This window comes from Mesoplodon bidens (assembly GCF_964165515.1).
Source record: "Mesoplodon bidens genome assembly, chromosome: 7".
Classification (NCBI taxonomy): domain Eukaryota; kingdom Metazoa; phylum Chordata; class Mammalia; order Artiodactyla; family Ziphiidae; genus Mesoplodon; species Mesoplodon bidens.
Genome location: NC_138164.1, coordinates 75,354,547 through 75,379,996, shown reverse-complemented (window position 1 = coordinate 75,379,996; position 25,450 = coordinate 75,354,547). Strand labels below are relative to the sequence as shown.

At 35.5% G+C, this 25,450-nt stretch overlaps 1 protein-coding gene across 1 annotated transcript; it reads left to right on the top strand.

Moving 5' to 3' along the window:
- The first annotated feature begins 310 nt into the window (after nucleotides 1–310).
- On the top strand, nucleotides 311–24,440 carry CHORDC1 (cysteine and histidine rich domain containing 1). Its single transcript, XM_081239511.1, is given in 12 exon segments — nucleotides 311–788; nucleotides 4,195–4,244; nucleotides 6,971–7,027; nucleotides 9,376–9,533; nucleotides 11,770–11,873; nucleotides 13,022–13,080; nucleotides 17,349–17,419; nucleotides 18,642–18,747; nucleotides 20,430–20,549; nucleotides 21,289–21,351; nucleotides 21,626–21,757; nucleotides 21,759–24,440. Coding segments are annotated over 12 exon segments (1,131 nt in total). The 5' UTR covers nucleotides 311–724; the 3' UTR covers nucleotides 21,906–24,440.
- The last annotated feature ends 1,010 nt before the right edge of the window (nucleotides 24,441–25,450 follow it).

Genomic DNA, 25,450 nt, shown 5'->3' with positions numbered 1-25,450 from the left:
TTTCTCCTTGATATCTAATTTTCAAGTGCTTTGTATTTTCAATGTGATTTGACCTCAATTATTTCGTTATCAAAACTGCTCCCGATGCCTACACTTCTTCAATGCTTCTGAGATCAGGCCCGTGGAGACACAGAGGGAGATTAGTCCACCATCCTCCTCATCACTTATTAAGCAACCACGTTCCAGGAGGAGGATTCGGAAATACTGTACGACTCTACACTCACTCTCAGGCAGCTAAGGAGCAAACAAACATATCGACCAGGCTTTTAGGGGTAATTACAGTCTCGAAAGGAAGCAGGATGACGGGCTACGGGGGCCGAGAGGGTGGGGCGGTCCGTTCGCTGTGCGAGATACCCGCAGCCAATGAGTGAGGAGATCCGGAGAGAGCGCATCAGTGCCCCGGATGCCTACATTTCCAGCCTTTAAGGTTTCTCTCCGGCAAATATCCTGGCTGCATCTCCGACCCCGAGCCCCTACCCTTCGTAGTCCCACCTAGAGGAGCCCCCGCCTGCGGCCGGCCGCCCGCGCTTCCTCCGCCTCTTCCCATCGCCTGTGCGCCTGCGCGACCGGAAAATTCGCGAAGGTTCCTGAAGCGGAACTGGCCGTTTCCGGAAACCGGCAGCCGCCCCAGTCCGCAGACCGGTGGTTGCGACAGGGGAGTTGTAAAGGCAGTGTCTGGCGGTTCCGGGCGTTTGGCCCTGACGCGGAGCGGTGGGAAGAGAAAATGGCCTTGCTGTGCTACAACCGAGGCTGCGGCCAGCGCTTCGATCCCGAGACCAATTCCGATGGTAAGAGAAGCGCGCCGCCGGCCCTCCCTCCCTTCCAACTCCTCCCGGGGACGCCCTGGGGCCGGAGGGCATCCCGAGTCTCCGCGCAAGCCGGCACCGCGCTGCCCCCCCACCCCGGCCGCCCCTCCTGCCTGTCCGCCCAAGGGCGCGGGACCGCTCTGGGGGCGCCTAGGCAACGATGTCTGAACCCCTCCCTCTGCAGCTTCCGGACCCACGGACCCACTGCCCCTCGGGCGCACGTGTTTGCCCAAGTCGTCCGCTCACTCTCTAATTGGCCTGGAATTTAGAGCATCTTTATCCTCGCCCCCCACCCCCACCCCACAGCGTCTCTTAAAGGAATCAAAAGTTAACCAGGTGCTCTGGGCTCGCTTTGCGGTTGATTTGCTGTGTCCGTGTGTCAGAGACAGACCGACATTGCCTGGAGGGTTGGGCGGCAGGCGGGTTATCCTAGCGTTTAAGTTCGGCCTCTTTCTATTAGTATAGAAGTGTATTTGTCTGAAAGCCTGCTGTCGATTTATTCATTCGACCCACTCACTGTTTTAACCTTACTCTTTAAAACGTTCTTGGTTAAGAAAATTATTTTGTATCTTTACGCTGTTAAGTTTTGATACATCCGCCCAAATGGGACATACATTCCTCATCCTTTACTTTGTAGCCATGTTTGTTGGGTATTTTTGCAATGGCCTTTCCATTTAGTACCATGCGGTCTATAGGATACAGGGATTGAATGTCCTCTACAGCACCCAGGTGTAGAGTTAAGGATGTAAGGTGAAAGTTAGTGATTAGGTGAACAATAGAACCTGACCAGTGGATTTGAATTTTGATAGGTGAATGGGATAAAGAAGTGAGTTGAATCCTTGAAAATTGTAGGCATTGTAACACTTTCTCAATTCGACTAGCATTTATTGTATGTTTTCTGTATGCCAGACATTGGTCTGTCACTTTATTATGTTATTTCATTTAACCTTCACAGCAACTCTGTGAAGTGTGTAGTGTGATACGCATTTAATAGAGAAGCACAGTTCAGCATGGTAGCAACGTGGTTCCTCATTGTGTACGAGATTAAAATTGATGCTTAAAAAATCTTTTTCACCTCTTGAGATGTCTTAATGTTTATTTTGGTGCACAGGTGAATTGGGGACGTAATTTAAAATGATAAGATCTTTGGTAGGATTCTGAGGAAAAGATAAGCTTAATCGTTTTTATGATATTAATATGAAGTTCAGGTAGAAAATTGTGAGGCTTAAGTGGATGAAAACATTGAGGAATGAGGGGTTTCAAAGCCCTTTACTGTTGGTAGCCTGCGTAAAAAGTAAATTGCTTTAGTATCTGTACATATTTTACTTTAATATTAAAGGGAAGACTGATGCTTTGTTGAATGGGACAATATGTTTATTTATAGGGTGTTATGTACTAGCCTAATTTTAAGGGGAGATACAGCCAATTTTTTTTGGAAGTCAGCTTTGTATGTGTGAAATGGTACAGTGCCCAGGAAAGAGATGGGGGAAGCCAGAAAAATCAGAGGAGTAGACAGTCTCAAGCATTGAGCATCAGCCGTACTAAATTTAGCAGAGAGTTCCATTAAGGTTGCTGAAAGTATATCCACTTTAGCAAAATTGGGGTTATATTAGAGAATTAGAATAAATACTCCAAGTGAATTGGTTGATGGAAAATGGGGCTAGGGAGTAAAGACAAGAGCTAATAGCAAACTGTGGACTTGATTAGGAGAAAGTTTTATAGGATGGGAGAGGTTTTGACCTTGTGTATTGACTAAAATAAGAAGACTCCTTTCTAAGATGATAGGACATTTTCATTTGAAACAGAAGTTAAATGAGTGTTTTAAAGAGACATGGTAACTTGCATATGTTAAAAACAGCTATTCTGGAAGAAACACCTCTTCACAAACAGTATTTTATTCAATCCACACGTGTGAGGAAACTGAAACAGCTGCAAGAGGCAGAGTCAGAATTTGAGCCAGTGTCGGACTCAATGTTAAAAGCCCTTGGCTCTTAATCGCTACTGTGTTGTAGCTTCTTGCTCATAATATTACTTTGGGCAAAACTGGCAAACCTGATTTTAAAAGAAAAGAAATACTAAAGAGGAAAATGTCCATCTGCTTGTTATTTAGCAGTGATTTTCAAACTTTGTTTATATTAGTTGTATGGTTAAGACCTGACTCACTCCTGCTGCCATTCTGCCAGAACTGTCCATTATTATGATCATGCCTCTTACTCTGTCAGACATTATGTGTTTTATGCCTCTGACTGTATGTAAATTTGATATTTGAAAATATTCTTCCTGTTCTCTACTTTGATTCCCCTCTCAACTTCATATTCCTCTGCATATTCATTTTTACTTTGAATCTCCTTTTTCAGCCCTCAGCTCCACTACTACCCTTAATTAATAGCATCTTCCTAAACTGGACTTACTTACTGTACCATGAAAATACCTGACACTTTTCTTTCTTCATTAGCTAGAATGGTCTCTAGGTAGTAAGGAAAGAAAACATACTGACTTAATACAGCCATAGGGAGAAAAGTACCAGAAATTAATCATTTTGCGACACCAGGAATCAGAGGTTGTAGACAGTTGAGAGCTAAACAGACGTGAAAGTTTGAGCAAAGTAGCCCTATAAGAAAATTGCACAGGTGTGGAGCTGACCTGCTTTTTCTGAGCTTATGGTGCTATCTAGCTAGGGAATAAGTGTGTCTCTTATCTGTTGTTTTGTTTTTTTTTAATGTAATTCTATATATTGGTGACTATAATAAGTCCATTTTCATAAAAGTTAAGTAAAACGTGGTGGTGTAATGGGGAAGGGGTAGGGAAATAATAGACTAACAGTCATTGACAAGCCTGAAAATAGATTGTAGAATTTAAACTTCTTTTTAATGAGGTTTATATCTAGGAATTGACACCTGTGTAGGAAAATTAAATTAGCAATTAGATATTGTATCGGTTTCTTAAAATTTGAACCTGTTCTTCCAAAATATCTTTTTTTGGTAATCTCTTGGGCAACCTTTATGGATCGATGCCCATAAGAACATTTAAATTTGATAGTATTTTTGTAAAAACCGAATATGATGGTCAAAATTTGGAGCTTGAAGTTCGGGTACTAAAAATTTTTACAACGAAGATTAGAGGAATACAAAATATAATTTGTTATACTTGAACTATTTGTGTTTTTATTTATAGCTTTCATACTCAAATTAGAATTTTAACCTTTACTATTTTAATACAATGTTATATTAAGCACTGTGTGTCATGCATCAAATTCGAGCATTACTGAATTTTTAAGGAAAAGAAAAGTATTACCTGCATGTGGAAAATGTATTATATGTTAACACTGAAGGAAATGATGATTTTTCTTCATTATAAAGTGTTTTTTTGTTTGTTTGTTTTTGACCAGATGCTTGCACATACCACCCAGGCGTTCCAGTCTTTCATGATGCATTAAAGGTAGGAACTTGATACATTTCAGTCTTTTCACATTTGTATAGTAAACTCAGAGGTATAATACTAAATCTTGAATTTCTCATTTTTTTTTCCTCAGCTTGTGACTCTCTGCTTTCTTAATGACCATTTTGGGGTGCTTTGAGCAAGTGCTCCACTAAAGGCAAAGAGGACAGTAGATGGTGATCTTAAGGGCTTTTCCAGTTATAAAATTGTTACTTTTATATCCCAACTCTCACTTTCAGTGCCCCTCATTTCTTCACTTTGAGGGGAAATGAAAGCAATTGTAGAAGCCATAACACTTCTTAATCTTTCAATATACCAGGCAGGTGCTGTTTAATAAGAGCAGCTCTGAATTTTAGGGACCATTATTATAAATACTTAACAGTGCCACTCTTGGGACAAATATGAAAGTTTAGAGTAATACCATACAGAAAAGAGATGCCACCTGTTTTCCTTGATGTTCTGTAGATTTAGAGAAATAATAGAATATTGTTTGATCAGGTTTTTTGTGTTGGATTTATTGATATTTTAAAATTTATGTGGTAAATGTTCCCTCGTATATCTCAAAAGAAACTGTTGCAGTGTGGCTGCCATGGTTTTAGGTATTCTTAGGAACATAAACAGTCCTATGTGTTTATATATTATCAATGCCCTTTGAATTTCTAATTTTACCTTTCAGGGAGTAGTTGGACCCTTCTGGTTTTTAACTGTTAGCCACATATAAACAATGATGTACAAGCAGATAGCAAGTTTATGTTAATATGGTTAGTTCTGACTGAGAAAAACAGAACAAGCGTTCAGTAGGGCAAATTGTGATCTGACTCTTCCTTACATCTTTTTAGCCTCTTTACAAGCTTTTATGGTGATGGAAACTGTGGTTCTGTGGGAATACTTATTTTTGCTGGGGGTGAGGGGATTTTATCTTTCCTAAATTGCCATTTATTCTGTGTTTGTTTTTCTTGTTGTATTTTGTTTTCCTATGATGTTTTCCTCCTGTCTCCTAACCATGGGCATACTTCACTTCTCAGATTTGGCTTCCTGTTTTCTCTCATTCAGCTCATTCATTCTTGTCCTTAATTTATTCTTGTCACCTCTATGCCAGTGACTTCTACAACCTATTTTCATTTATCTGTGTCATTGGCAAGCACAGATGAGTTCTAAAGTGACCCCTTATTCCAAAAATAGCCTGCCTTTCAAGTTTGCTGCTGCTAGTAATGATATCACTAACTTTCTAGTCATTTAGTCCATTGCTCCTCTTTTTACTACCCAACTGTTAATTACTCTGATTAATTAAACTTACTGATTTTACTTTGAAGTGTTTTTGTTTCTCTACTCCGATTCTACTGTTTATTATTGTTTCTATAAACATTTGAAGACTTAGACTTTCCAAGCCTACTTTCCAAGCCTACTGAATTTCACAGCCCGGTAGATTTCAGGCAAAATACATAAATCAGTATGGTGTCTACTGTTGTCAGTTTTCTATTTAACCAAGTGAGAATTTAAACATTGCGTTAACAGAAAAAAAAAACATTTTAATATTTAAATTAGAAAAGGCATATTCAAGGAAAAGAGCAGTCCTTAAAAAAAGACAGTTTGCAACCTTATGTTTACATACTTTACCTTTTCACATTTTACTGAGGACTTCCATAGATCTCAGCTCGGCAGTTGGGAACAATCTATGTCATGTATGTATCCCAATATTCCCAGAATACCTAATTCTTCATATAGAATTAAGACAATAAAGCTTTTTTCATATAAAATAACTTTACTGGTGACAATATTATCTATATTAATTAAACCTTATATTTAATTTTGTAATAATTAGTAATTTTTGATCTATATTTCAGTTCAGAGTAAAAGAAAATTAAATTTCAGAATAAAGGAAAATATGAATTGTAGAATATTTAACATTTTCTTTTTAAAAACTTTAAGGGCATATTGTGAAAAAAGTCACTACCAAATTCTTCACGCATACATTGAGAAAAACAGTGAGGCCCAGATGGATATGTGCAAAGCTGACTCTTAGTCCGAATTTGAGACATCCCAAGCTTTGAGACTGCTACATTTTTATTTCCTTATTCTTTGTACTACATTGGAATTATAGGTGATAACTTAAAGCCATTTATTGTTTAGCTACTTGATACTTTGTTCAGAAATCTCATACGGCATTACAGTTTCTATATTTGTATGCTTCTAGCTGAAAAGATCATTTAACCTTGAAGGATCTAACAGTGCTTAAGCTACTATATGAATTAATGTTTTTCTGAAAATAGAATGCTTATTGTTGAGGAACAACTATGCTGAGTTTGTTTAGAAACTGAATTATTATAATTATTATCTCTAACTTAATGGATTTTTAAAGTAAAGCACTTCACTTACTCCCTAGATCCTTTAAAATAGTTTTTAGAAATTATAGATTGCTTTTCTTATAAAAATCAAGTACTGTTCTTGAAAACAGAAGCAATTTCTGTTTCCATATTTCAAAGTGCTTCCTTTCATGATGGGTCACAGCACAAATCACTTTTAATATTGGTTAATTCATTCTTTTAAGTCAAAATAATCATTTCACTTGATTAGGTGAATTATTTATAACACTTAAAAACTATAAAATTATGTGTATACAGGCTACTTCGGGATTCAAGGAGATAAATCCAAATAGAGTGTTTTAGTGGGTTGTGGTTCTCATACAAATAGAGTTTTCATTTTTTTTTCCCTCATATGTTTCTTAGGGTTGGTCTTGCTGTAAGAGAAGAACAACTGATTTTTCTGATTTTTTAAGCATTGCAGTAAGTATTAATGGGTTTCTTTTCCCCTAGATTATCTCCCAAAAAATACATATTATGGGGAGCTCCAGAGTTGAGGAGTCTGATTTTGGACATCTATTGACTAGTCCCTGTTAACTCACAGATAGTACCTTTCTTTTACTCACCTCCCTTCTATGGCATTTAAAATAAGGAATTTATCTGTTTTTGAGATTAAAGTTTCAAGATATTAATTAACCACTTGTCAGTTTAGGTTTATTTTTGATAGTAGCCTTTTTTTTATTTTTAGTGTACTTTATTCCTTTATATACATCAAAATTACAGGCTAGAATTTTTTCTTACAGCTTATTATTTTTCCTCTAGCTTTTTATTTATTTATTTTATTGAAGTATAGTTGATTTACAATGTTGTGTTAGTTTCAGAGGTATAGCAGAGTGACTCAGTTATATATATACCTATTCTTTTATGGATTCTTTTCCATTATAGGTTATTACAAGATATTAAATATAGTTCCCTGTGCTATACAGTAGGTTCTTGTTGTTTGATGTTAATAGTCTTAAAAGACCATCAAAAAGAAGGAACATAACAATTTAAAGCATTTTCAGTTAGGAACAGTAAATTTTTATCATATCTAAGATACCATAGAGATGCACTATTATTTTGTGTACCCTTAAGAAAGAAATCTAAAGTTGTTAATTAAATGACATACAATTTACCTTATGATTTCAAGGATGTTAAAATGTATGTATAACTCAATGGAATATAGAAAAGGTAGCTAGCATTTATTGAATGTTTACCACCTGCCACATATGGGAAGTATTATACTGTTTTATTTAATCCTCTCAAAAAATATCTGAATGCCATTGCCTCCATTTTACTGATGAGGAAACTGACTTTAGAAAGCCATAATTCAAAAAGACACATGTACCCCAGTGTTCCTTGCAGCACTATTTACAATAGCCAGGACATGGAAGCAGCCTAAATGTCCGTCAACAGAGGAATGGATAAAGAAGATGTGGCACATATATACAATGGAATATTACCCAGCCATAAAAAGGAACAAAATTGGGTCATTTGTAGAGACATGGATAGACCTAGAGACTGTCATACAGAGTGAAGTAAGAAAAACAAATATCATATGTAAATGCATATATGTGGAATTTTAAAAAATTGGTATAGATGATTTTATTTACAAAGCAGAAATAGAGACACAGACACAGAGAACAAACGAATGGCTACCAAGGGGGAAAGAGGGGGGATGGGATGAATTGGGAGATTGGGATTGACATATATACACTATTGATACTATGTATAAAATAGATAACTAATGAGAACCTACTGTATAACACAAGGAACTCTACTCAGTGCTCTGTGGTGACCTAAATGAGAAGGAAATCCAAAAAAGGGGATATATATATATATATGTATAGCTGACTCACTTTGCTGTACAGTATAAACTAATACAATATTGTAAAGCAGTTATACTCCAATTAAAAAATAAATAATTAAAAATAATTTTAAAAATAATAGTCATAAAGTTTTTGGAGCCATGTATGTCTCTCTCTATATATGAACTCTTTTGGAATTTGAGATCTGTTGAAATCAACTACCCTTGTTGTTAATAGAAGTAAAACATTTAAACTATTAATTTCTCTGTAAAATGATTATGCCTTATTCTTTGTGATTTAGAAAGAAATAAAGTTTTAACTTGTGGTTTCAAAAAAAAGATTAATTAACTTGCTCAAGGTCATATAGGTAGGTAGTAGGAGAACTGAGACGCAAATTGGGGCCCTTTTGTATAAATAATTTGTAGAATTCTCTGTGTGAGATCTCCAAAATTTGTTTTCTGTAAACAAGTTTATGTTGCACCTTTAATAGAATAAGTATAGTAGATATTTATTAAGTGTAATTTAAAGGCCTGTTTTTTTTTGTTTTTTTGTTTTTATTTTGTTTTTTTTGCGATACGCGGGCCTCTCACTGCTGTGGCCTCTCCCGTTGCGGAGCACAGGCTCCAGACGCGCAGGCCCAGCGGCCACGGCTCACGGGCCCAGCCACTCCATGGCATGTGGGATCTTCCTGGACTGGGGCACGAACCCGTGTCCCCTGTATCTGCAGGCGTACTCTCAACCACTGCACCACCAGGGAAGCCCTAAAGGCCTGTTTTTAATGCATTATTCGCATGTAAGAACTCATTTACAAATATATAAAGTTTAGAGTTCTATTTTTAGTTTCTTAAAATAAGTCAGTGTGTTAAAAGTGGAGAAAACATGCCCTTGAATTTATTAATAAAGAATTGAAAAATAGTATTTCTGTCATGGCATGTGAAGTAGATAATAGGCTAACTCTCAGTGAATGAATACCTCCACCAATAGGGCTGTACGAAAGGAAGACATAATAGTGAGAAGCCACCCGCGCCAGTCAAACCTGAAGTCAAGACTACTGAGAAGAAAGAACTATCTGAATTGAAACCCAAATTTCAGGAGCATATCATTCAAGCCCCTAAACCAATAGAAGCAATAAAAAGGCCAAGGTATACTTTATACAGTTGTATATTTTTGTCACACTTGAATAATAGCATTTGTTCCTGGTATTTCCTCTTCTGATTTTGCGTAATATCATTTGCAGCTACTGTGTAGTTCACCCACTTTTGAACCATTTGGTTTTCTCTTAGCTAATACCTTTCATTTCTATTCCCTTGAGGGCATATACACAGTAGAACTGCAGTACAGATTTGTTCACTGTGTACTCAGTTATGCTAAGGGCAGTGGAGCCACACATCTTTCTTGTGCCTTGGTGTGTATCTTTTTCACGGTGGCATAGTGGAATTCTGTAAAAGAATCGGCCTTGTCAGGGAATCAGTTTGAGTTGAAAAAGAACTTAGAGGCTTTCCTTTCCAATCTACCACTGTTTCTTAAATAACTTCTAGAACATTCTTGATAGAAAAATATTTAATTTCCTTTCTAATAATTCTATTGAAGAAGAATTTACTTCTATTTTAAAGCAGTTCATTTTAATGTTACTAACTCAGTATTTAACTTTTCCTTGTATTGAGTCAAATTCTGTTTCTTTCATTTGTCCATATTTTGCCACTTAGAACAAGCCTAGTCACTCATCTTTTGTTTGCCTAAAAACTGTTAATCTCATTAGTGATCAATTTTTAATGTATTCAATTTACATGGCATATTTGTTAAAGTACTTTTTTTTTTTTTTTTTTTTTTTTTTTTTTTTTTGCGGTATGTGGGCCTCTCACTGTTGTGGCCTCTCCCGTTGCGGAGCACAGGCTCCGGACGCACAGGCCCAGCGGCCATGGCTCACAGGCCCAGCCGCTCCGCGGCATGTGGGATCCTCCCGGACCGGGGCACGAACCCGTGTCCCCTGCATCGGCAGGCGGACTCTCAACCACTGCGCCACCAGGGAAGCCCTAAAGTACTTTTAAAATAGCTTTTTGTCATTTTGCAGTAGAATTACACAGGTACTTCATACTCACCTCCTGATCCACTAGACTCTATTTTACAATTCCACACATGCATGTTGGGTACCACTGTTACACCAGGTCTTCTTCATATTGCACTTGAGTATTGAATTGTTTTAGAACCAAAATACAGGACTTAAAAAAACACGGTTTTTGGCCTCAAACATGGCCTTTGTTGATATTTTTATTCACACTGTAGACTCATGATTTTCCCAGCTTTTTCTTTATTGATCTTATGTAAATAAATTTATAGCATCTTGAATTATACCCGACCAAGATAAGAACCCAAAGAGACTTCCTGATGTTTATTTTGTTTTTTTAACCAAACTACTTAGGATGATTTTATTCTATATCCTGCTTATTCATATCATGAGAAATTTTATCAAATGCCTTACTGGCTGATTTGCCAGTGGGAAAAAAATGTCAGAAAAAACCAAGAATTTTGGCATGGCTCATTATTAAATATTATAGTGGAGTCTACTATAATTGACAGGATGAGTTAATTTTTTTTAAATTATGGACTACTGCTAATTTCACTTAAGAGAAAGTGAGAGAAATTAAATATTTTATCATAAATTCATTAGATAGTATTGTAGAGACTGAGGATATAGGTTTTTGTGTACTTTGTTAGTGCCTCCTATATCAGTAGGTTTTTCATTAAGGATGTAGAATGAATAACCTAGGATTTTCAGTTTTATTGTTACATTTATTAATATTCTTAATACTTATTGAGTGCCTTAACCAGATTGTACATATAACACTAAACCATTGTGAAATGTTAGGGGATATTGTTACTGTTTTTTTAACCCTACTAAAACTGCCTTGTGATATAATTGTACCTGAATGTATAGATGCATGTACTAGTGTCCACATAAAGTGAACTATCTCCACCAGTAGGGATATGGATTCACTTAGTACCTGTTTATTGCCTATTACATGCTCAGTGTTTTGCTTAGGCATGGAATGTAAAGGTACTTCGCAGTCCCTTCCTTGGAGTTGCTCATCTTAACAAATTTGTATTCTTACTCTTTACTTCCTTCCCATTAGCCCTACTGATTAATAATTTAATGTGTTGACAATAGCATGATTATTTGATATTTAATATCAGAACTTTTTCTGCTAAGACTTAGAAATGTAGCTGTATTAATAGCAGTTATTGTAAAATACTTTTTAAAGAGAAAACCTTGATTGACAAGGCATTTGGCGTATCATAAGTAGAGTCTTAAGTATATTTTTAGTACAAAGAAATATTTTGGTACATCAGTAATGGTAATAAAGTTTCCAAATTCTCCAGCCCGGATGAACCAATGACAAATTTGGAATTAAAAATATCTGCCTCCCTAAAACAAGCACTTGATAAACTTAAACTGTCATCGGGGAATGAAGAAAATAAGAAAGGTAAGATTTTGTTTTGTATTTTATAATTTTTTCTGTTCAATTAACCAATTATCTAAAAGAGACAGGAGCAGTGTAGTTTTCTGTATATAAACACGAAAAAGTAGTACATTGTACATTGTAGTATATTTGTAGAGACGTGGATGTACCTAGAGACTGTTATACAGAGTGAAGTAAGTCAGAAAGAGAAAAACAAATATCGTATATTAACGCATATATTTGGAATCTAGAGAAATGGTACAGATGAACCTATTTGCAAGGCGGGAACAGAGACGCAGACGTAGGGAACGGACATGTAGACTCAGACGGAGGTGGGGGATGAATTGGGAGGTTGGGATTGACATATGTCCACTGCCATGTGTAAAACAGGTAACTAGTGGGAACCTGCTGTATAGTGTAGGGAGCTCAGCTTGGTGCTCTGTGTTGACCTAGGTGGGTGGGATTGAGGGGGGCGGGAGGGAGGTCCAAGAGGGAGGGGATATATGTATACATACAGCTGGTTCTCTTCATTGTACAATGGAAACTAACACAATATTGTAAAGCAATTATACACCAATTTAAAAAAAAAAAAGGAGTACACTGTAGTGAAGAACTTATTTTTGATTTTTGTTTACTGAATGCTGGTAAAACCACAAAATGAATATGTGGATTATTCCATTTTGCCTTTAATAAAAATGAGAACCTGTTAATTAAAAATTTTTTCTTCTATTCATTACTTTTTAACGGTGAGTTAAAATTTTTTGATACTTGTAAACGTTTCATTGTGCGTGATATAAAATGTATTCAGTATTCTCTGACCTACAACTGGTATCTGGGGAAAAAAATAACCCTTTCATGATTTCTCTTTTACATAAGGTTAAGTTATTGTATATAGTATTGCATTGTAGAATAGAAATGTGTCATGTCATATATCAGTTTGGGGATATAGGCAAGACTTATGATAATTGGTTTCTTATTAGCTTTTAAGTGTATTACATGAAAGGTCACACAGAAAACTTAGTTATCTAAAATCATTTTAAAAATCAGTTTTTTTTGTATTTAGATTATTTTATTAAATACTTGTGTTATGGAATAGTTTACTTTTTAAGAATAGCACTATAGTAAACTGTTCTATTTTAATGTTTCTATTTTGGTTTTTTTCTTTGTTGTAGAAGAAGACAGTGATGAAATTAAGATTGGAACCTCATGTAAAAATGGAGGGTGTTCAAAGGTATATATTGTAAAATTTGTGTTGTGTCATGGAAGTAAATTTTTAATTTTGAGAAAAGAGTAATTGACTTAATTAGACAAACATTTGGGTGCCTTTTATGTGTTGGGTACTATTCCGTGGAGCAGGGCTATTAACATGGATAAGAGACTGTCTCTAAGGAGCACCGTGTCTAATAGATCATGGGAATAAATAGTTCTAATTTAGTCAGCATTTACTGAGCACTTACTGTGTGCCAGACATTGTTTTAGGGGCTGGGAATATAGCATTAAATAAAGCAAAAATCTCTGTTCTTATGGAGCTGATATTCTAATTTGGGGGGAAGGATAACAAATAAGTTTTTAAATGCTGTGAATTTAGGTAGACTTGAAGAAAATTAAGCAGACAAGGAGACAGAGTAAAAGTATTTAAGTGCACTTGTCAGGGAAGTCCTTTCTGATATGGTGACACTAAATCAGAATTCTGAATAATATAGCAGTTGAGTTATGTAAACCTTGGAGTAGATGTGGGAGTAGTATGTGTAGAGGCATTAGAGCTTGGCTACTCGAGAAATTATGAGAAAGGTCAGTGGGGGCTTGATAAGTGCGAAAGTTGGGAGTATGAGAGGCAGGCAAGATTATGGAGGTCCGTCCTTATAAGCTACAGTGAGGGGTTTGGGCTTTATTCTAAGTATAATAGGAAGCCATTGTCTGTTTAAGGAGGGCCTTTGAAAAAGATGTCTTTGGCTGATAAGTGGCAAATTTAATGGGGCAGAAGTGGAATCGGGAAGGAAAACCAGCTAGGGTGCTACTCTGGAGACCAGGCATTAGGATATGTTTTTGAGAAGTGGTTAAATGTAGGATGTATTCAGACATCTCAGTGAGGCTTCTTTCTGCCTACTCTATATAATATTACACACCCTCCAACATTCCATACTCTCCTTTTTTCTCCACAGCACTTACCACCTTATTACACACTACTTGTTTTACATATTTATTTTGCTTATGCTCTATCCCATCTAACTTTCCCTTCCCTTCCCCTTTTGAACTAAGGTTAAAAGGAAAGAATGTTATTTGTTTTCTCTTTGCTGTGTCTTGAGTGCTTAGAACAATGCCTGGCACATGACAAACACATGTGGAATGGATGATATTTGGAAGTATTAGCAGGACTTGCTAATAAACTGGAAGTGAAGCATTTAGGTCAGCGGTTCCCAACCTTTTTGGCACCCGGGACTGGTTTCGTGGAAGACAATTTTTCCACGGACCGGAGTGGAGGCAGGGGGGACGGTTCAAGCAGTAACATGAGTGATGGGGAGCGGCACGTGAAGCTTCGCTCGCTTGTCTGCCGCTCACTTCCTGCTGTGCGGCCCAGTTCCTAACAGGCCGCGGGTTGCTACCGGTCCGAGTCCTGGGGTTTTGGGACCCCTGATATAGGTGATTTGTGTACCATTAACTGAGAAGGAGAAAATGGAGTTAGGGTTGGGGGCAGGTTTGCAGTCTTCCTTCATGTTAAATTTGACATGACCTTGCTCATTTAGAGATGGAAATATGAATGCATTCACATGTGTATAAGGTAGAAGTAGTAGATAAAAGAGAATGATTAATTCTTGGGGTGAGGGAGATATCGTGCAAGTGGTAGGGTAATGGAGGAAGATCAGAGCAAAGGTATCCCAGGTGAACTTTGAGAAGTGAATGGCAGTTCTATAAATGGACAAAAAGGGAAAGGATATCCCAGGCAGAGGTGATAGCAGTAATATTAAAGAAAACAAAAAATAGTCCATAACAATGGTACAAAATTTGCTGATGTAAAGTTGAGTTTAAAAGAGATAAGTAGGGTCTAGATCCTGAAAGGCTTTTATACTGCTCAAAACCTTACTTTAGGTCATGCTGGCCATTGAAGACATTTTTTTAAAGTCTTTCCATTGAAATATAACATTAAATATATATAAATATGTTAATTCTATGTAAGCATAAGGGATTTTCACAAAGCAGAGCCCTCCTGCTTCCTCTCATTCATTATTTCCTCTCCAAAGGGAACCACTTTTTTCTATCAACATAGATTAATTTTGCCTACTTCTGAACTTACTGTAAATAGAATCATGGAACAGGTACTCGTGTCTGTCCTCCTTTGCTTAATAAAATGTTGGTTATCTTGGTTTCATGTAGCTCTAATTTGTTCATGTTCATTGCTTAAAACATGCCATTGTTTGAATGTACCAATCAATTTATCCTTTCTACTGTCCTATAAAGTTTTTTGATTAATGTTACTGTGAACATTTTTGTGCATGACTTTTAGGATACATGTACACATTTCTTTTAAGTATATGACTAGAAATGGTGTAGAAATGGTGTTGCTGGTTCATAGAGTGTGTGTGTGTGTGTGCATGTGTGTGTTTGTGTGTGTATGTATGTTTAGCGTTAACATACTCCCACATAGTTTTACAAAGTGGTTGTATTTACACTCTTACCGGCAACATATTAGGCTGGTTCCTTTTGTCCTACATCTTGGTAACACTTTGTAATATCAGTTTTATATTTTAGCCATTCTGGTGGATGTGGAATGTTCCCATTGTGGCTTTTTTTTTTTTTTTGCGGTATGCGGGCCTCTCACTGTTGCAGCCTCTCCCATTGCGGAGCACAGGCTCCGGACGCACAGGCCCAGTGGCCATGGCTCACAGGCCCAGCCGCTCCACGGCATGTGGGATCTTCCCGGACCGGGGCACGAACCCGTGTCCCCTGCATCAGCAGGCGGACTCTCAACCACTGCGCCACCAGGGAAGCCCCCCCATTGTGGTTTTAATTTGCACTTTCTTGATAACGATGTTGACTACCTTTTTGTATGTTTATGGCCATTTGGATATTCTGTTTTGTGACATGTCCAAAATCTTTTTTATCTGTTTTTTTATTAAATTGACATTTTCTTAATGATTTTAGGAATTCTTTATATGTTTTGGCTACAAGTCCTTTGTCCTAGAGGCTATATACCTTTCCACTGTCTTAATAATGGCTTTTGATAAACAGTCTCTTCAATTTTAATGAAATTCATCTTGTTCATCTTTTCCTTTAAGACTGGGGCTTTCTGTGTCCTATTTAAGATATCTGTTTATTTTAGGGCCATGAGTATTTTCTCATATACAGTGGCACATTTAAATGTGCAAATGACCTGGAACTGATTATTATATATGGTGTGAGGTAGATGTAATTAAAGGACTTTAAACAAGAGAGTGATACATGTTTTAATTAGGTAGTATAGTCCAGAAATTGAAGGCAGAGAAATTAATTAGAATCTTTTAGCATAGTTTCATTGCCTAAAATCTGCTAGTGATCATGAGGAAGTTTAGCAAATTAAACTGATACATATTTTTAAGTCATATTGACGGGATTTTGTGATAGACTACATGTGGGTAGAGGGTAAAGAGAAACTGAAGAGGACTTACAGAAATTTTGCTTTGAGAGACTGAGTGGATATGGTGCCATCAAATAAGATGGGAAGAAGAGTAGGAGGTTTGGGGGGCAGTAGTGATGTAAGTTCAGAATCTAACATATTGAGTTTTGTGTGCCTATGGAATATCTTCAGGAGGTACACACACCCCGTAATTTGAATTTACAAAAAGTAAATGTACAGAATTTTACTTTCTGTAACTGTAGAATGGTTGCTGTAAATACCAAAATAGACAGAAAATATACTACTGGCTGCATCTATGTTTTATTAACATAACTTTTTGTGAATTCATCTGTAGAGCCTTCATCTACAGCAGCAATGGGGCCCGGATCTTCCAGACAAACCCTGGATATATATATAGGTCTGCAGCTCATTTTACGCTTCGCAGGAAAAAGAAATCATCATCTGGGACTTCCAGAATTGCTTATTAGATTTTCCATTTTAATTCATAATGTTCACACAGAGTTTACTATGCACATAAATCATCCTATAACTATTTCTGATGAGAGTACTAATCTCTTGGTTTCAATATTGTTCTGTAAATTTATAGAACATACCTGAATGTATTTGGGTGTGTCCTCATATGCAAAAGTCTGAAAGTATCTGAATACATCCTTTTGCCTACTTTTATATTTGCCTTTTTCACAGGGAACTGAAACTTAAGCATATCCAAAAAGGAATCATTTTTCATTCCTTATTGGAATGGCCTGAGGTGAATTTATGAATGTTCTAGGTAATTGTTATCTCTTGGGCATTTTCATAGTTCATAGAGGTCACCAGTACTTGCAAATATATGTGAAATGTAACATTGAGATGTGAAACTAATTTTTTCATCTCTTTTTCTCTTTTAGACATATCAGGGTCCACAGAGTCTAGAAGAAGTCTGTGTGTATCATTCTGGAGTACCTATTTTCCATGAAGGGTAACTTATAGCAGACTAATTAAAACTTTATGGTAGATGTTAGAAATGTTAATATGCCTTCAAACATTAAATGCCATGCAGCAATATTAGGTATTTTACTTACATTGTCATATAATTTTTACAGTAACCTAGAAATGTGGGTTTTGTCTTCTTTTTACACATGGGAAAACTGAAACAAGATTACAGAGAAGTGGCCATTGTGATTCAAACCTCATGTTTTTTCCGTATTCCCTTCAATTACAGTGTGATACTCTTTCTGTTTGAGCTAAACAGGTGTTTGTTGTTGTTTTTTTTTTTTTCTTTGAAAGACTGTGCTGTGCATTGTAGGACATTTGGAATTTTGGGCCCTGGGACACTAAGACATCAACATTGTGGCATCTGAGAAAACCCATACTTTTCCACAGCTCTTAGTTGAGAGCCTCTCAATATATTACGCTGTAGTTTATAGAAACGCAGTACTGTATTGAAATCTTCCACTCTGTTACCATATTCTTCAGGACTCAAACCCAAAGTTTTACTGTAATTTTTGTCTTCCAGTGTTAGATTTTTCTCAAGTAAATAATAGTGGGTTTTACCTACTTTGGGCTTGACCATCACAGGTTGTGTAAACAGTTATTTTTAGTTTGTTTGTATGTTCTCACTTTGCTGGTTTATTAAAATACGAATGTTTTCAATCTTCGGTCATACCACTTCATGGTAGCTTCATGAGGAAACTGGAGTGTAAACTATCAATGAAAAGCTGATTTTGGATTTTGTGATGGTTTTAAGCATCTTCACTCAGGAACTCCAAAACTGCTATACTAAATGGCATTCTGGTTTTAACTTTAGTCTTCTGGTAGTTTTTTAAGGTTTTTTTGGGTGGGGGCGGGGGTGTTGGGTTTTTTTGTTTGTTTTTCGTTTTTTAATTTTTATTGTATAGTTGCTTTATAATGTGCCAGTTTCTACTGTACAGCAAAGTGAATCAGCTGTACATATACATATATCCCCTCTTTTTTGGATTTCCTTCCCGTTCAGGTCACCACAGAGCATTGAGTAGAGTTCCCTGTGCTACACAGTAGGTTCTCATAGTCTTCTGGCAGTTTTAATTGTTTAGTAATTTAGACACTTGTAAGATACTAAAGTTACACACTTCCTTCTTTTTTGGTTAAGTCACTTATCACTTAACACTCCTGAACTTGATTGTGAGATTTTATTGCTGAAATTTTTCTATAATAATTTACAGGATGAAATACTGGAGCTGTTGTAGGAGAAAAACTTCTGATTTTAATACATTCTTAGCCCAAGAGGGCTGTACAACAGGGAAACACACGTGGACTAAAAAGGATGCTGTAAGTAGCATTTTAAAAATAACTTATTGGAGTGTATTTATCTGAGTCATTTTGAAGAGATTTGAGATTATTCTGTCTTTAGATTTAAAAAAGCAAGTTTTTCTCTCCGTCACACAGTAAAGTTTGATGAGCCTAAAAACTGAAGTTAGTCTGAGTCAAGCTCTCTCAAAGCACTGCTCTTTGATCAAAATAGCCATTATGTATGTTGATGCAAATATGTAGGTTTTTGTGAAATAGTCAAGCTAGTCTAAATTGAAGCATATTTTTCTGTAATTCCATACCTTGTTCCCAGTTTTTGTTTTTTAAAAATCACTTTTCTGGTCATTTGATGTTATTAATCATTTAGACTTCTGATTCTCTTTTGGCCACTTAACATCATTCAACCATGTACAGATGTACAAATACTCTTAGTGGCCGAAGAGAAGGATTGTGCACTTGTTTCATTGGGTTTGTTTTGAAAGCCTCTGCTTGCTACCAGGAAATTATCAAAAGAAAAGAGAAAGCATCAGTACCTACTTCCCTGACAGCATTTTTAAAAGACTTGTGTCTGTGTAAATAATCCCCCCAAATCCCATTAAATTGTAAGAAGGCAAGCAATTATTTGCTAAATAAACATTTGTTAGCTATTATTAATGTATCTTAAATTAGTTTTATGTGCTGTATTGGCACTAATAACCTCAAGACAATGAACCTTTTCAGTATGTGTGTCTTTATGTTCAAATTACTTTAGGAATTCATTTAGTCTACATTTGTATATTTTATAGTTTCTGCTTTTTAATAACACATGGGTTTATGTATTATAAATGTATCCATTAAGTTATAATAATTTACCTACCACAAAACTTCTAGGAATGTTTTATTAGTAAAAAGTGAAATCTCCCTGTATTTTCTCCAAGGTTCAAAAGTTTGAAAGTTTTGCTTTGAAAAAATAAAATGTTGTTTTATGCACAAAAGTTTTCATAGTATGACCCTTGATGAAACACATTTTTTGTTATTTTTTAATGCATGTAGTTATCAAGTATTGAGTGTCTATGCCAGGTGGCTAAGGGCAAAAAAATGTAAGTCATATAAGTAATTTTAAATTCAGTTAGTATAATTGTACGAAAATATAAATATTACTTTTTAAAACAGTAGTGTCTTGCAGTTTCCTGCATTAAATTACCCTCAGTTATAGAACACATCACAATTTGTCTTTCAGATAGTTATTGTTATAGCAGTGTATCACTCATAGGTAATAATATTTTCATAATAGTAATCACAAGATTACTTCCACAATTTCTCACCCTTTTTTGCATATTATGAGAGGAAAGTATTCAATAACAACAACAGATAGTTATAACTAATCAATTATTTTTTTCCAAATTTCAATTTGTAGAAAATAAGTGGAAAGTTCTTATGCATGAGGTTAAGATGTTGTCTGGTTTATCCTGCTAAGCAAATGTGTTTTTCACTTCAGTCTTCAAAAGTGTGTTCTCAAATCATAAAACTATAAGATTCTTTGTATTTTATTTTATTGGTTTAACTTCTTGATGGGAGCTTTAGAAGCTGTTTGTGCTTAAAAGCATTAAGGGCTCAGTTTTGTGTGGTATTTTTGTTCTCAATTTAGATGGGTCAAATTACTCTTTTTAAGAGGTTAATTATGTGGCACTTTGTAAATTCATGAAGTTTCTCTTACATTACAGGGGAAAAAGGTTGTTCCTTGTAGACATGACTGGCATCAGACAGGGGGTGAAGTCACCATTTCAGTATATGCTAAAAATTCACTTCCGGAACTTAGTCAAGTAGTAGCAAACAGTACATTGGTAAGTACACTAAATATCTTTGAGTAAAAATTATACATTATTCTTAATGTCTTATAAAATATTGATCTTGTTTGAGCTGTTTTTAAGATCTTTTAATTTTCCCCATTTGAAAATTAGTTTGAAATTACTTTCACAGGAAGTTTTTTTTGTTTGTTTTTTTGTTTGTTTTTTTTTGTGGTACGCGGGCCTCTCACTGTTGTGGCCTCTCCCGTTGCGGAGCACAGGCTCCAGACACACAGGCTCAGCAGCCATGGCTCACGGATCCAGTTTCTGTGGGGCTCCCAGACCGGGGCACGAACCCGTGTCCCCTGCATCGGCAGGCAGACCTTCAACCACTGCGCCACCAGGGAAGCCCCACAGAAACTATTTTAAGTGAAAGTTTCTGCATAGTAGTTATTTCTGAAGCATGGAGATACTGTAGTAGCTTAGAATATCAAATAATAATGGAACTTAATTCTCAATATGAAACTCCAAGTTAATTTTTCTTGGTTTTTTTTCAAATTAAAAAAGTACAATATTGGTAATTAATGGTTTTTTCAAATAAAAAAAGTACAATATTGGTTTTTTAATGGTTTAAAAATGGTTAATGGTTTTTCCAAATAAAAAAAGTACAATATTGGTAATTCCTTAAAATAGCTTAAATGATTTTTATCAGTATCTTCTTATTTTTATTATCAGTGTTTTATATCATAAATCTATACTTTGGTTTTCATCAATTAATCAACTTTTTCTTTTTCAGTTAAATGTGCACATTGTATTTGAAGGAGAGAAGGAATTTCATCAAAATGTGAAATTATGGGGTGTAAGTATTATGATTCCAGCAGAATTTTTAAAATACCATTGTAAATAATAAAAGACAGTACTTTAGTAAGCATTGATGCAAAGTAGCTATATAACTTACCATTATTTCTTACCAAAAAGTTTAGGGATAGAAATGGCCTTAGAAGCTTGGAATTTTGACTGTTAGCAATACTCATAGGCATAGACATGAAATCTTGTTTATCGTTTCAACCTACTTGCTTCTAAAACTAATAAAAGCAGCCAGGTGTACTGTAATTCTCTTTGATATGTTGCAGGTGATTGATGTAAAGCGAAGTTATGTAACTATGACTGCAACAAAGATTGAAATTACCATGAGAAAAGCTGAACCTATGCAATGGGCAAGCCTTGAACTGCCTGCAGCCAAAAACCAGGAAAAGCAAAAAGAAGATACAACAGAATGAGTTGAGAAGGAAAAGAAAGTTATTGACTATTTCAGAATTCTTAATATGTGGTGAAGTGGTGGCTTGCTGCTGTACTCTTGTTTTCTTGTTGTTGTTGTTGTTGATGAATCTGGCATTTCAGGGTCTACAGTAGGTCCAAGCCAAAGTCAGTTTATCTTTTTGTGCCTCCCGTATCCCTTTTGAGTTACCTAAGACTGATTATTCATTTCTCCTCACTAATAGAACTGTAGTTGTGTCTTATACTTGAAGCAGCTAGAAAATAGCTCACAGCAGTTACAGCATTTCATAGTATATTATGTTAATCAGAGAAATGTAAAGAAACATTTGTTTTTACATTTCTTTCTTTTATCCTGTAATTAGTAAAGCAAGATGGAATGTCAAATTTTTAATTAGTTTATTCATGAGTTTGTGTTCCTATGATACTTGAAAATCTTTAAGGAAGAGATGAAGCTCTGCATTGCTTTTTCCACTCAGCAATTAACGTTTTGTGGGGGGATTAACTTGAGGTAGTGTAGTAAGTAGTAACGGGGAATATATGCATTGATTAACAAATTTCAATTCATTTACAACTAATTGGATTAAAAATTGCATCAGTACCTATATAACTGGCTAAGCAGTATGATTTAAGAGTATAGGAAACATTATAAATAGAGTATAAAGGTATCAATTTGGTTAGAAGTCACCATTTTATCAGACTAAGCAATAATGTTAAACATCTTTTTCCTGACTATTTATAAGGTCTTTGTATGGTGTTATGACTGAATTGTACCTAATTTATAGCCTACACTCTCTTAGAATCTTTTATTAGTTACAAAGATCTGGCCTCCCTGATGGAAAAGTGTCTGTAAAGTTGTTGACTAAAAGGCTTATGGAAATACATCAGGGTATCAGAAAAGTAAATATTTAAGCTTTGCTTTATGACAGTTATTACATGTTAAATAAACAAAATAGCTTATTCTTTTGGAGTTTTTTTTTTTAAGGCTTTCATGAGCAGCTTGACAATTCTAGGTGATACAATGTTGATTATATATTGTATTTGATTAAATATAGGTATCACAGAATTAGATTGTTTAGGCTAATTGAAGTCTTTAAAGGATAGTTACTTTTTGAGGCAGTGCAGAGCTCACAAAACTGATACTAAGACGTGTTATGAAAGCCGAAACTCTGGCAGAACTTAATACGTTTGGGTGTGAATTATGTTTATATAGATTAAAATGATTATTTTCTTAAGCTCCTTGAGTGTTTTTCTTTTCTTGGTATTAATGGACTTCTTATACAGAAAAGTTTGCAGAAGTACAATTTTAGTTAATAGCATATCTCAGTCTACTACCCTTAACAGGTAACTATTAGATGTAGTTATATAATTCTTAAACGGTTTAGCTGCGTTAACGTATAAAGACAGAAAAATTGGCAGCCAGCTTTTCATGACACTAAAATACCATGGCAAGAAATTTTTGCAGTGAAGATTGGACTCAGAGTATATGTTTCTAGTACTTGGGGTTGTATTTAAATATTTTAAAGTTATCTTTCATAATTTTGGAACGTGGGTTCATTTGGAGACATGAAATCTTGTGTATTGTTTAGGGGAAGGATTGATAATTGATTTGATTTGAGGTAATGATAGTAGACCCTTTTTTTTTTTTTTTTTTTTTTGGGGGTACGTGGGCCTCTCACTGTTGTGGCCTCTCCCGTTGTGGAGCACAGGCTCCGGACGCGCAGGCTCAGCGGCCATGGCTCACGGGCCCAGTCGCTCCGCAGCATGTGGGATCTTCCTGGACAGGAGCACGAAGCCATGTCCCCTGCATCGGCAGGCGGACTCTCAACCACTGCGCCACCAGGGAAGCCCTAGTAGACCCTTTTTTGATGATTCCTTCTTGAGGCTTTTTCCCCTGAGCAGTATCTTTATATGTTATGTGCCCGTGAACTATTTAAAGCAAGCATATTATTCACCTAAGAGTTAGTTACAAAACACTGACCTTTTTATATATATGTGTGTGTATATATATATATATAATCTGTCAAAAAAATGCATATTAACTTTATTAAGTTGTTTCTCTAGAAATGCTTCATCTTTCTTAGCATTCATAGTAATTACTATAGTAAAGCAGTCAACTAATCTGACAGCTGACTCAACATGGGAAACATAAAATACCATTTTTCTTGCCTGGCACGTTTACTAGTATAAAGGAGAAAAGTGCTAAGAATTTGAACTTTTATTATTTTTTAGCCTCTTATTTTTGAGGTAATTTTAGATTTACGGAAGAGTTGCAAAAAAAGTACAGTTTTTTATATACTATATTAATCTTCCCTATACGTTAAAATCTTACATACCCGTAGAACATTTACAAAACTAAGAATTAGCCTTGTTACAATGCTGTTAACTAAAGTTGAACATTAATTTTGACCATTTGTTTTTAGTAGAACACGATTTAAAGAGGAACATTAATTTTGACCATTTGTTTTTAGTAGAACACGATTTAAAGAGTAGTTCTTGAGACCTAATATTTTGGTAGTAATTAAAGTCAGTAATTATGAGCCATTAAAAATATAAGTTGAAATCAACCTTTCATAGACATCTATAAGTCAGTGTTGTAACTTCTTGCTGTAACCATATACTGGCAAAGTACTGTAATGATCTATTTTATTAAAATTTATATTTTATGCCAGAGATTTTAATTCTTATTAAGTAAAACTTGTTGTGTTTGGTTTTCTTTAGACAGTTCAACCATCTAAGGGTGAAGAGAACCTTAAAGAGTTCTTGGAAATATTTTAAGGTGACTTTTGGTTATTGCTTTACCACCCCTTGCTTTAAAAAAAAAAAAAAATCAGTCATTGCCCAACCCGAAAATGCATGTCATACATATACCCATATTAAAAAAATTCACTTAAAAGTGGGAATTCCCTGGTGGTCCAATGGTTAGGGTTCTGTGCTTCCACTGCAAGGGGTCGGGGGGCCGGAGGGGAGGGGAGGGAAGCTTAGAAGCTTACTTATGAGGTCTGTAACATTTTTTTTTAATGGCCGGGTACTTTTAAGTTATCAGAATGTTAAAGGTTTTTGGTTTGTTTCATTGCAGATTATTTTGACCTGGCATTCATATTTGATACTTATTTTTGCCTATGTTATAATTCCATAGCCTCAATTATGGAATGCAAGCTAAGTCCAGCTTGTTTTTAAATTTTGTTAATAGGTGTTTCCTTTCATTTCTTTTGTTTGTTGGGTAGGTGGGAAGTTGTTTTTTTACCTGATTGCTTCTTTACTTCCCAAGTACAACTTAAACTCATCTGGAGTTGTTGCATGACTTGCTTATTTTATTTAAGTGTAGATAGAAACCTGCTGCTTTAAACATTTGGCATTATCTCTAAAATACTGGACTTGCAAAGGTTTTCTTGTGGTTTTTTTTTTTTGCATAGTTGTTTGATTTTAAGTTTTTATATAATTCTTAGTTGTGAAGAATTCCTTGAAAAACAGTTTTTCTAAAGAGCATGTTTTTATTAAATGCTAAATAATGCCTTTTCTTAGTTTTCCAATTTAGCAGGCCACATTTAATGTCTACTGAAGTGAAATAAAACTTGCAGCCTTAAACATTTTTATGTTGCTTAAAGATTGTGTGTCAAAATAATTTTATTTGTTAATCCTTTTTGACTAAGCAGATACAGTGTTCAAGTAATTCAGTCCTT